General features: G+C 44.1%; 1 protein-coding gene across 1 annotated transcript in view; it reads right to left on the bottom strand.

Moving 5' to 3' along the window:
* FIP1L1 (factor interacting with PAPOLA and CPSF1) overlaps positions 1–13,902 on the bottom strand; it is a 520,306-nt gene that overhangs the window by 177,898 nt on the left and 328,506 nt on the right. The window contains exons 9-10 of the mRNA XM_085642102.1: positions 4,074–4,221; positions 774–936 (exon numbers count right to left, since the gene is read on the bottom strand). Of these exons, the coding sequence (XP_085498228.1) occupies positions 774–936; positions 4,074–4,221 (311 nt within the window). The remainder of the gene's footprint in view (positions 1–773; positions 937–4,073; positions 4,222–13,902) is intronic.

The raw sequence follows: 13,902 nt of genomic DNA on the forward strand, positions 1-13,902 counted from the left end.
AGGGGATTTCTTTGCAGAACCACTAAATACAGCGTTATTCTAATAGGATGAGCATGAACTCTCAGCAGGAAACATGTAAATATTGCACTATTGGTTGGTGGCCTTATGTGAAACCTAAACCTCTTTTCACATCCAAATGATCAAATAATTTTTCTCTCCAAATAGAAAAAGGCGTGGCTGGAAGACAGAGAACTAGGCCTTTGACGTAAAAATCTGAAATTATCTTTGGCAGGAAGGCCGTGTAAACAACGGAACATCCTCCAAATTTTTAAAGTACGAAAAGTGTGGAGCTCAAGAGATTAGTGTAACTCTTGTGCGGATTATAGCACCCTGCCCTTCTAAGAGACAGCCCTAACAACTTACGCCCAATTTAACCTATCTTGGAACGTTTGTCATCAAAAAATATTGTTTACCCAAAAATGGGTTAGTTGACTCTAAATTGAATAACTACCTTCCTCTTCTAATACGAAAGTGAAAAATGAGGATTAGAAATCTCAACAATACGGTTCACGAGGCCATGGGCATTGATCCATAGCAGATACTATAGAACTGAAAGCAATCATGTCTGAATAGGAACACATTTTCAAACCACCATGATTAATATATCAAATGTGTAACTGTGTGCTAATAAATGACACATGCAGAATAAGAATTCAAAGTATTCCTAACTTAATACCTGGCTTGTAAAGAGATACAGGACAATAGCTAGCACGCGATTACCCAACTATGTCCCAGATAAGAGTTCCTCTTCAGGCAACAAACACAGTGCTCACCTGGGGGTGGAATCAGTGGTGGCGCATTACTGACAGATGGAGGTGGCGGGAGAAACGGAGGTGGCGGCAGATGGGTAGGAGGTGCACCAGGAGGGAAAAACGGTGGCATAGGTTTAATAAAATTGTTATTGTCAACTTCTTGTGGAGACTGTTCAGATAAAACCTGCAAGAGTTAAAAAAAAAAAATAATAATTTACGTTATTACACAGCAGACAATTATAAAATTCCCAAGAATATTCGTTTTGGGACTTTTAAAGACCTGTAACCAGAGTGAGACATCACAGCAAACCATTGGTAGTGAGCCATAACAAATAAAACAATACAGATGAAACACAAATAATGGCCAACAGCATAAATGTAACCACGTAGTCTACAATATGGCCCAAGTTGTCATTTTTGAAACACAGTTTTTCTATATCTTTTTAATGTCTCCAATCAGTTTGCTGCTGCCAGTTAATGCCGATATACTGAAATGCGCAGTTACAGAACTACAACTCCCATGAGTCTGCTTGCATGTAGTGACCTCTTCGCACTCTTGTGCATATCTCGTCACACACAGAGGAAACCATTAACAATAATTATTCTCCCGTTCTCCAGCTCATCAATATCCCACCACACCGTCCAGTTCACATTAACATTTAGAAGATATGCATAGAGTCAAGTGCTGGGCAGGGTGTACCCTTTAATAAAGTAATTATTAGGACTATGTTTTTTTCGGGTATCAGCTTAGGCCCTGCTAGACAAAGAAATTAACATATTGTTATCCCCTACCAACACAGTGTGAGACTAAAAGGGTTCCCATCGGGTGAGCCTCAATGGGGCCCTAACTGCCTTTATTATAGGGTAAAAATAATTATAGTCACTATTCGCTGTGAATTACACTATGAACATAAAACTGTCTTGCCACACTGGTGTGTTGTGCGCTGTGCACTCCTACACATATGCCTTTGCAGTGAAACCAGAGCCCATACATGCCATTATATACCCAGAAGCTTTTCTGTTACATGCGCTTTTAAGTTTTGCTTTGTGCATGTGTTAATTTTCGGTTTATTTTGCAGAAACACTACTTAGTGGCGCAAAACAGGATTAATATATTAGGTTTTAAGGCATGAAAACTGTGTGTGGCTGCTGTATGCTGCATGAACGACTTGACACAATACTTGGGGATCCCAGTACTAATAAGGGCCAGAACCCAATTCTAGGGCTGAAACATGGTGACCCATATAATGTTGGAAGAATAACACTAACACACACCCTGACTTCATTTTAATAATCTATAGAGCAGTTCTGCAATAAAGTAGTATCTTTTAAAGAGGACCAAGATTTTGCACTTATAAATTGTGGCTTCCACACTACCAGTACTCCTGACGAATGCAGCAGCCTCATGATGAAGCATGGTACTTAGGTTGGTGGGAGGGCTCGCCGAATATTTTTTTTAAATATTTTGCATCTTCTCCAAACACATACAAATGATTTGTTAGGTTGCCTTACAAATTGATACATTCTTTGTGGATGCTCTTTTGTTCGTTTAGTTGTTAATGGAAGGATGCATTCCATGGCATCCCACGTCAGTCTGGTTCCCTCCCCCGTCCTCAGCAAGGGATTGGTAGATAAAACTCAGATATCAACAAGCATTGACAAAGTTAGGTCTAGCTTGCATTTTCATGACAAAAATATTTTTTGCCTGCTGCAGCCAAAAAAGCAATTACTTTCTGTGAACAAAGCATCTATGAGATAAAGAGTTTAAGGAGTCATGGATCAGTGTCCTTTCGAGTTGCAAAATAGTCCCTCATGCACTGCAATGCAAACACTCCAATCGCAGCAGAATAATACAGCAAACAGACAATAAATAATGAGTGAATAAAGATACTCCTGTTTGAGAAAGCCAAAGCCCAACCTATATATATTATGTAGATTTCAAAACAGACATATTAAAGCTACTCTGTCAAGCCAGTGCTGAAAAGGTAAAGTTGAAACAGCTTAATTTTGAAATATTTCATGCTGAAAGTATTTTTTAATTAATATTTAATTACGAAATCAGTGTTAGCCTTAGAATCAGTACACACCATAAAACCTATAACTAGGGCTAGACTTAGGCCTAAGAGGAGCATTACATTTAGGTTCATGGCCTAGGGTTAGCAATGGTCTTAGAGTAAGAAGAAACAGCAATGGTTAATTTTATTGTTAGCCTTAGAATTTGGGCAGGGTTAGGTATAGGTTCTAGGTGTATGTTACATGTAGGCTTGTGACTGGTAGATTAACTCTGTTTTCATTCATTGCTATTCATTTTGAGAATAAAGTTCCAGAATTAATAACTGTATCTTCAGGCGTTTACATTTCAGTATTTTTTATGTATTGTACTCTGTGTATTGTGACCCAAACTGTCCTTTTACTGGTTACATGAGTCTGTGTTTTCATACTTCTTAACAAAGCTTACATTTCTGTTTGGTAGACAAACAGCACTTCAGAAGAAGTTGCACAGGTTTTCTTCTGGCGTTCCCTGCTATACTGAGTAGAAATGAAAAGCTCAGCAATCTTAAAATCAACCTTTCACCAGTACCCATTTGTAAACAGTTACAGAAAACATTTTGCTAACATATGTAAAGTGTAGTAATGTATTCTGTAACATGAGCAAATCAGTAACTGAGATAGCAAGAAAAACAGAAATGTTGCTATGATAAACAGACAATATCCAATACTTAAATCTTATAATCACTTAAAACCGGAAGAAATGAGGCAAAAAGCTACAGGAAAAAATGTATTGGGACTAGAGAGTGGCGTAGAAAGAGAAATGGTTAGGCATGACATTACAATTTTTATTTTTTTGTTGTATAAATCGGTTTATTGAAGTTTGCTATACAAGCTTTCATTACAATTTCCATTTCATATGAAACTTAAGCAAGTCTGGTAGATTACGCCATTTTTAAATTAATCTGTATAAAATGTGCTCAAATTCTTAAGCAACGAGTCCATGTAAGATTAGATGTTTTCACCATACCCTGACAATAAAAAGAAAAGCATGAGATAATCTCTTTCAAAAGCATGGAAACGGATGCGCCAATACAAGAGCATGCTTTCCAAGCTACATTTCTAGATAAGAAAGGAGTGCAATACATTGGGGAGTGGGAGTGAGGTAGGGAAAAAACTAACCTGCATTATTACTACGTTTTACGTCTGTCAAAAAAGTATAGCTACTCTGCAATAGTGCACTTAATATGTTAATAACAAATCACAGGTGTCTTCCATTTCTGAAATGTAAGTTTTACAATTACAAGAAATCTGTAATCGGTAGTACAAAACCTGAATATTGCTGTTTTCATTGGCAGCCCGCCGTCTTCCTTCCACACGAGAAATTGAGGTCTGTCCAATAACATCTATGGCAGTAGTCATTTTCCTACTATTTAATGCCGATGAATATCCAGAATCATATCCAAGCTTCTCTGGAACACTTCAACAGAGAATTAAATAATGTTGGGTATTAATCACACATCATTACACCATAACAGACCGAAGAATTCTAACATGTGGATTACAAAAATGAATTCTTTCAAAACATTTCTACGGTACAAAATTAATGTGTTCTTTTTTGTAAAAAAGTACACAAGACTAAGTATCTATATTCGATTAGAAGCATGTCTCTCTTGTAAAAAAACATAAGGGGGAGGAATTATAAAAGAAAAAGAGCATGGGAAGTTCATTAGTTTACTAAGTGAAAGAGCTTCTGCTAGTTTCTTAACTTAAGACAATGATAAAATTCACTACATAAGCAAAAATACATTTAGTACTTCCTATAACTTGGTGGCCTATGATTTGCTCTTTATCTGTACAATACGTACTGTCAACAATTAAATCTCCACCCACCAAAGACCCAGTAACAAAATAAAATTAAGCACAAATAACCCAAGAGTCGGTCATGAAAAATATAAAGTGGATGTACTTCATCAAACTAGGATTAGCAAATTTCATATTTACTTCTTGGATGTAACAGTCATACCTCTCTCTTTTTCTGGGTTCCTAATGCATTCTAGGCCTGTATTTATACATTTTTAAATGAATTTGCTACATGACAGAATTGAGTTCCAATGAAAGATGGCCTGGTCACCTGACCAGGGCAGGACAACATTTTCCTGTTTCAAGGAGATCACCCTTGCTCAGGCATCCTTTGTATCTGAGGTATCTGAGGTACTCCCAGCAAATGGCCTGGAATAGCGAAGGGATAGAATCCTTGCAACCTATGTTCCCTTTAAGGTGTGTGCCTCCAATTTACCTTCCGCTCAATTGATTGTCAGTAGGGAGAAGCTCCTTAAATACAATAAGGCATGCCCGAAAGGCAAAGGAAAGGCAGACAGTCAGTGCGTTGCATTCTCACCAATGTGCTACCTGAAAGGAGTGAGATTCTTTACCTCCCTATACCATTACCATGTGTCATTTGTGAAGGGTGGGAGGCATGGGTATGCCATTATTTATCCATGGTGTTGAATGGAGGGACTGAATAGGACTGATGCAGCAGCTGGCAGGATGATGCTTTCTTCAGTGATGCACATTTAAAAAAAAGGCTGGACAGGATAGTGTGAGAAGGCACCTTTGTTTATAATGTAAATTATTAGACAGTGTTGCAGCACAGAGGGTGTTTGGTTGTATGGCGGCTTTAAAAACGCATTTTCTTCTTCAAAACGCTAATAAAGCGGAACATCAACAATTGCAGGGAGGACACCTTGAACCTAGAGAGCTGTAAAACCAAGGCATCTAATGAGGCCGTCACTTGTCCTTTGATGAACAAGTTACCTTTGGTAAAGCCTCATGTGATAGAGACAATACCTAGCTGCAGATCCCTTACCTTTGAATTTCCCCAGGCGTCAGACTGGATCTGGAAGATTTTTCGTGAGCAGTACCCATACGCGCCGGTAGGTGGCGTCGATCAGCTGCACCGTGGCGACCATGCCGTAAGTGGCATCTGTGTCACCTACATAGGCTCCTCCTCACCATTCTGACGTACTTTTTACACTAGAAGTGCGGAGCCATGAAGTGTGTCTCCAAACTAGTGCCCGGTAAGTGATCATCTCTGATCCTAGTAATCTGTCCGCAGAAAGGGGAGGCTGGGTGGGTAGGTAGGGAATCTGCGGCTACCTGATAAGGCGTTACATAAAGATAACTAACTTGTTAATCTAATAGAGACTTCCAGCCGCACATTACTTGCCTTTGAATAGATACCCAAGCAATACCATACCCGGTGGTGGGTCTACTGACAAATTTAAGCTAGAAGTCTTGCAGGACTGAACAAGCAAAATGCCCGTCCCTGAGGACCTGACTGTTCAGGCAGTAATGCCTGGTAAACTAGTGCAGGGAAGCCCATGTTGCTGCCTGGAAGATGTCCAGCACTGGGACTCCAAGTGCTAATGCAGTGGTCGCAGCTTTAGCTCTGGAGGAATTAGCCCATAAGCCTTCATGAGGCTGCTTCTTTGCCAGTGCATAGCAGATCTTGATGCAGAAAACAACCCATTGAGAGAGAGTGCGTTTCTGCATCGCCCAACCTGTCTTCGCACCAATATACCCGACGAAGAGTGGGTTGTCCACCCGGAACTCTCATGCGCGGTTAAGATAGGACAACAATGCTCTAATTTGGTTCAGACGGTGGAGTTGCTCCTCTTCCTAGAGGAAAGTGGAGGAGCATTGAAGGTAAACAAGGTGACAGATTGGCCCACAAGAAATGGTGTTACCAAATTGGGCAGGAAAGAGACTATAGTGAAGCACCAGTTTTTCCGGATAAACTGATAAGAATGGAGGTTTGGAAGATAAAGCCTGCAGTTCACTCATTCTCCGGGCCGATGTAATCGCCATAAAGAAGGCTGTTTTGATGGTGAGCAGCCTGAGGCGGCATCTGTGAACAGGCTCGAAAGGAGCACACATCTAGAATGTGAGGACCAAACTAAGGCTCCAATAAGGCATAATGAAAGGAAAAGGGGGAACAAATGTACAAGGCCCTTCAAAAATGTATTTATAATAGAGGACTTAATTAAAGAGGGTTGGTCAGGCAGCCGCAAGAAGGAAGACAGAGCAGAAAGATAACTGTTTAGAGTGCCCATAGCAGAGGCCTGCTGGACAAGGGTAAGAATAAAAAGCTAAATATCAGAAAGGGAGGCAGAAAATGAGTCACACTTTTCTGTACAATATGCTACAAATCTAAAAGCAGGTGTGTACCATCTTGTTGAAGGGACTCCTGGCAGCCAGAATAACATTGCAGACTTGAGGAGGATGGTCAAAAGCAATCAATTGTCGGTACTCCATCCCCACGCAAGAAGGTACAGAGTTGACAGGTTCGGGTGCAGAACCCTCACCTTATGCTGCAAATGAAGATCCTCCCAAAGGATCGGCGGATCAACACTCATGTTCAGAAGCTCAGGATACCAGACGCTGCGTGCCCAGTCCGGAGCAATAAGGATGACTTGGGTCCGGTTGTTCCTGATCTTCTTGAGAACTCTGGACAGGAGTGGCATTTGCCCGCGTTGGTGTTCAGAGAACCTGCCAGGTCTTCAACCACCAGGTTGGATATGTCCTGCTGTTCCAGCCATGTCCAGAGAGGCAGGGCCTCTTGACAGAGGGTACACAACCCCACCCCATTTTTTGCAGTACCACAAGGTGATGGTGTTGTCCGTGAACACCTGCATTAGCTTTCCCTTGATGGAGGGTAGAAAGGATTCCAATGTCAGTTGGATCTCATGGAGCTCCAGCATGTTGATGTGGAGTCCAGATTCAGCCAGAGAACAGAGTACTCTGATCTTCACCTATCCCAGATGGCCTCATCAGTCCAGGAGTGATGCATCCTGTGAGATCTGGTTGGAGAAGGGAGAGGAGTCTGCCTCTGACCTAATCACGGTTCAATAGCCACCACTGCAGGTCTGTTGCAGTTCCATCCAAGATCTGAACCATGTCGGAAAAATGCCTTTGATGCTGCATCCAGTGAACTTCAGGTCCCACTGCAGAACCGGCATATGCCATCTCGTATACATCACCTGCAGGAGGCCATGAGGTCCAGCAGCCTCAGAGTCAGTCTCACCAAAACCCAGGATAGAGGCTGAAACATCAGTATCAGACTAAATTTCCTGAACTCGCTGTTTGGGAGGACAAGCCTGAAACTGCTCAGATGAAAGGGAGCGTCTGAGAGGGAGTCAGTGTGACTTTGGCATATTGATAGTGAACCCCAGCGAATGCAGGAAGTTCGCCGTAGCCTGGAGGTGGGAGACAACAGCCTGGGGCAAGACCGCTTTTAGCAGCCAGTTGTCGAGATATGGGAAAGACTGGCACCCTTTACCTGCACAGATGAGCTGCGACCACTGCCATCCCCTTGGTTTACACCCAAGGGGTGCTGGTAAGGCCAAAATGGAGCAAGGTGAACTGAAAATGCTTGTGGCCTATCGTAAACCGCAGGCAGTGCCAAAGAGCAGGCAGGACGGGGATGTGAACAAAGGCATCCTGTAAGTCCACAGCTACCATCTAGTCTCCTGGGTCAAGGGCAGACCAGACCCGAGCCAATGAGAGCATCTTGAACTTCTCCTTTTTGAGGAAGTAGTTCAGGGGTTGGAGATCTAGGATAGGACTATGATCCTTGTCCTTTGTGGGGACCAGAAAGGAACAGGAACAGCAAACACAGTCTTATTCTGGCACAGGGAACCCCCTCTATGGCTGCCTTTCCCAGGAGAGCCATTACTTCCTCGTAGAGCACGGACAAATTATGCCCCATCAACCGGTTGTAAGATGGATGCATGGAGGGAGGGGCAGTCTTGAAGGGGAGGGAGCAGCCCCTTCGAACAATCTGCAGAACTCACCTGTCCAAAGTTATGGAATGCCAGTGGTGGAGGTAATGGCGGATCCTGCCACCAACTGGGCGCCTATGATCTAAAAGGGCAAGATTAGGAAAGTTTGGGGGCTGCAGCTGCCGGGGGTGGTTGCTGGACCAGAACACTAGCTACCCAACCCACAAGGCAGCTTGAAACCGCGTCCTAATCCAGGCAGAGGTTGGGAAGCTTGTGGGGCTTGGTGTATGGGATAGGTATGGCGCGGCTGAAAGCCCCTTCTGTGGCCAAAAAAGAAGCAAATGGCAGACTTAGGACGTGGGGCAACCGAGAGGCCCAAGAACTTGGTAGTCCAGGGCAGCAGTAGAGAACGCGTCACTGGAAGTGAAGGCTTGGACCAGTAAGCTCTCCAAGGTAGGGTGAGAAAATCTGGGTCCCCATGAGCGGTGCCGTGACAGCGGGCAATTAGCCTATTCACAGGAGCTCCTGTGCTGGGTTCGAACAAGCTCTCCAGAAGGATGTCGGTGAGGACATTGAACGGGTGTAGGGGTTCCGAGGAGTAGACTCCCAGTTGCAGCACCTCGGTCAAGATGTTGGTCTTGAATGGCACCGAGGGAAATTGAAGGTGGAGCACCTCAGCCACCCTCCGCACCCACATTGCGTCTGTAGCTCCCTTCTCAGTAGCCACAGTAGGGGGAGAAAGCATGCCGGTATCTGGAGACGTATCCAGACTCCTGGCATCACCCAGTTCCTTACACAAATCCATATCCTGATCATAAGGCTAGAATTCTGAAGGGTCTAGCGACACCACCCATTCCTCCCCGAGGCCTAGCCTTTAAGAATTGGCCTCAGGCTCTGACCTAGGAAACCGGGTCCTGTCAGCACCAGAATGGCTGACAGTTGATACAGCACCGGGTCCGTGTTTGATTCGAGGATCACAATGGGGCTGGCGCCCGGAGCATCAGCGTTGGGGCAGGCACCAGGTAAGGTCGCAGTGGCACGACTGGCGCTGGTCCGGATACATGGAGGCCCATTGTAGCCGGGGCTGGAGCCACCAGATATGACCCATCCTTTCCTACATGGTTTAAACGCATGCCGGAGGGGTCAGGCCACCAAAAAAGAGACATGACCTCATAGAACTCTCTAATTTGAGCAGGTGTTGCTCCGGAGCCTGAAAAATAGAATAGATAAGGAGTCAACCCAGGCGCAGGTTCTAAGGAACCAGGCCTCGAATACCAATGTTCCTTCATCACGTCAGCCAACGGACGAGGAGAAGCTGAAGCACGCTTCGACTTATGTTTTTGGTGCCTCTTACCTTCGGACTCCTGGAACAGTCTTGAGACCTTCCTCTCAAGCAGGACCATGACTTCCACGGTTGCATACCGGGACGCTAGCAGTTTTAAGGACTGCTCCTTCAAAGCCTTCGGCACCGTGGCCCTGCAGTTGTAGTATGACTTGGAGTTGTAGTTGCACGCCAGACACTACAAACACATGAGGTATGGGTCTGTCGCTGTAATGGCACGGTGACTGGTGCCACAGAGTTTAAAACCGGTCTTCCTCCATGACATCCTTGACATACCAGGTGGAAAAAACCTCTAAAAAAGATCAACAAAATGTCGCAAAATCCTGACAAAAATTGACAGAGGTGTAGCTCTTTTCTCGTATCAGCGTTGGCTGGCGCAGAAAGAAAAAGAACTGACGTCAGCGTGCCGAGGTGGCGACTATATAGTGACACGGACGTCACTTCTGGCACAGACGACGCTAACTATGCCGCGCGGAGCCGATCAACGCCACCCAACAGCACACAGGGGTACTGCTCACGATAAATCTTGTGGATCCAGTCTGATGCCTGGGGAAATTCAAAGGTAAATCTGCGGCTAGAAGTCTCTATCAGATAAATATGCGATTTATTTACGGCCAGGCACTCACATTCTTTTGGGAAATAAGAGACGGTGACACAATAAAGAAATCAATGAACATTTCCCCTTAAAGATAACTTTATATGCCTTTCTTTCTATGAAAATAAGAGGCTGTTGAATGAGTGTCAGGTCCGTAGCTCAGGCCTGCTAATATTTAGCACCCAGATGCAGTGCTGTCTTCATCTCAGCAGGGCTTTAAGTGGACTGGGTCGCAATTAAAAATGGACATTGAAATGGGTCCCTATCAGGCCCTATATTTATGTCCTTAACCCTATTACCAAAAACACTGATCTATTTTTAAAACAATGAATGTAAAAAACATTAATGTAATCTTTCTAATCTATTTAGTTTCTGATTATATTTCACATGTTTAACACTTCTAGGGAATGCAATAAGTAAGCTATTTCCAAGATTTTTCTTTCTATGTTTTTTTAGTGTCACTTATTACTCTTGTATGTTGCATACTTTGAACTAGGTTGTCTCCAGGTCTTTATAACTGGGCACAATCGCTCTGTAGTTGAGGCTGAAGGCACTATCAGTTTTTCTCCTCAGTGAGTGGGTCAGAAAAGTGTTCAGAACACATGGTCATGCAATCCTTGGCCTCTGCAGAGCGCACCGCGCAATGGTCACGTGTTCCAGTTACCATTGTAATTCTGTACAAATGTGTGTGAAGAAGGTACACAGTTTTCCCACTTTTGACAAGGCGAAAGTAAAAGACACTCCTACACAAATTTTGACATCTAAGGTCTAACATAATTTGTGCAGGGAAAATACTGCACATTCATAATTTTGCAGATCCGAATGGTGGAAACAATCTAATATCTGTATTCGGTGCTCAGGGCTAGGCATGGAGAGGTAATTACTGCACCAGTGGTATCTGTATACACCATACTTTCTTATTAAATTGACTGGCAACCCATAATGCTGCCGTGTAAGAGTGGCAATAAATTCCCCAACATTATAAATTGTGTCATTGTTCATGGAAAGCACGAATATTCATTTTAATTGAGATGGTACTGCGAGGCCAAGGGATTAGGATTTGGACTATGGATCATCAGGGTCAGGGAGCAGTGTCACATTTCACATGTGTTATCATGCTAACTCTTGAGCAAGTTTCTTCATTTCCTTACTCCTTCTATAAATTAGTAGTAATGAGTTAGCACTTACAGATCACCAAATTGTATCTTAACCATGGCAGAGGAGTATCGCAATTCTTTCCAATTTATTTAGCAAGAGTATTTTTTAATCTCACTTTTTTTAATTGGCAATATCCGTCATCTAAAGGAGTCCCAAGAATGACATTAGTTATTTCGAACAGACTGACAATAGTATTTTTTATTCAGTCTATGTAATTACATTGCAGTTAAGGCCATTTAAAGGATTTGTCAACACAGTTTTCATCCCCATGGAGGTTACATTTTTAACTAAACAAGAACACGTTACTTATCTTTGGTAACAATGTATCTTGTAGAAACATATGTTAGCTGTAAATTTCTTACCTTAGAATTTCCCCTAGGCCTCAGTCTGGTTCCACAGACTTTTTCGTCAGCAGAACGCCTGCGCATCGTTAGGTGGTGTCTGTTGGCTCTGCATCCGTCGTCAGGATGACGTTGCAGGACCTACATATATGCTGCCCATACGCGCGGAAGTCAGTTCTCAACACTACTTTCCACAAGCGCAGAGCCATGAAAGACACTGACCACTTGTGCGTTAAACTAGGGGTCTTTAGGGGAGTCCCTATTCCTAGAAATCAGTTAGCAGAGCTGGGAGGATGAGTGGGGCAGCAAGGAATCTACAACTGACATACGTCTATACCAGTTGCATCGTTACCGAAGGTAAGTAACTTACGGGCAAAGTACCCATCCCTCCGAACTTGGCTGTCCAGGCAATAGTGTCTGGTAAATGTGAGCAAGGATGCTCTCGTTGCTGCCTGACAGATGTCTATTACTGGGACTCCCCGTGCTAATGCCGTGATTGCGACCGTTGCTCTGGTGGAATGAGCACGCAACCACACAGGAGGATCCTTCTTTGCCAAAGCATATCATAGCATATTTAATGCTAAGGCCAACTCAACGGGAGATGATCCGTTTAACAGCCCGACCTTTCTTGACACTCACATAGCCAACGAAGAGTTGATCATCCACCAGGAAGTCTTTTGTGCGATCAAGTTAAAAAGACCGTGCATGTTTTAGGTCTAGACGGTGGAGTCTCATCTTCCTTGGAGGGAGGCAGGGGTGGATAAAAGTTGGGCAAAGTGAGTGATTGTCTTAAATGAAAAGGCGTGACAATCTTAGGAAACAATGAAGGTTTGGTCCGATGCACCACTTTATCTGGATAGACAGACAGAAAAGGGGGCTTAGAAGAAAAGCCTGCAGCTCGTTCACCCTGCGAGCAGAGGTGATGGCAACAAGGAAGGAAGTTTTGAGAGTCAGCAATATGAGAGGACAGTTATGAAGAAGCTCGAAGGGAGCTCACATAAGAAAAGTTAGTACCAGATCTAAGCCCCATTGGGGCATTATGAAAGGAGATGGAGGGAACAGATGAGTAGGGCCCTTAAAGAACCGGTTAACGATAGGAGATTTGAGTAAAGAAGGCCGATCTGGCAGCCGAAGAGAAGCAGAGATGGCTGGAAAGTATCCTTTAAGAGAGCCCAAAGCAGATCCCTGCTGGGCGAAGAAAAGAATAAACAAAAGGACCATAGATAGTGTAGCAAAGAGGGTGCCACCAGCATTTGCTGTGCACCATGCCACAAATGTGTTGCATCTACAGGCGAATACAGTTTTAGGGGAGGCACGCCTAGCTGCCAAGATAACATCACAGACTGCGGGCGGAAGGTCAAAAGCCGTCAATTGTCACCGCTCAATCCCCAGGCAAGAAGGTGAAGACTTGACAAGTTTGGGTGAAGAACCGTACCCTGCTGTGACAGAAGATCATTCCCGACGGGGCAGTCTGATTGGAGGATCGATAGCCATGGTCAGAAGGTCGGGAACCAGACTCTTCGTGCACAGTCTAGAGCTACAAGAATGACTTGTCGCGCTTGATCTTCTTGAGCACTCTGGGTAGAAGGGGTATAGGAGGAAAGGCTTACAGGAGGTTGAAGCTCCACTCGAGACAAAAAGTGTCGCCGAGTGAGCACTGCCTTGGAAACTCCAGCGTGCAACACTGCTGACATTGCGCGTTCTCTTCGGAGACGAACATATCTAACCAAGGCTCTCCCTACCACTGAAAGAGACCTTGCTCCACCTCTGGATGGAGACGCCATTCGTGACCGACTAGGCACCGACAGCTGAGTTCATCCGCCTTGGAGTTCAGGGAGCCCACCAGGTGTTAAACCACCAGGGTTATGTCCTGATTTTCTAGCCAAGTCCAGATGCGGAGAGCCTCTTGACAAAGGGGCCACGACCCCATCCTGCCTGGTTT

The sequence above is a fragment of the Triturus cristatus genome, chromosome 2_2 (assembly GCF_964204655.1).
Source record: "Triturus cristatus chromosome 2_2, aTriCri1.1, whole genome shotgun sequence".
Lineage (NCBI taxonomy): Eukaryota > Metazoa > Chordata > Amphibia > Caudata > Salamandridae > Triturus > Triturus cristatus.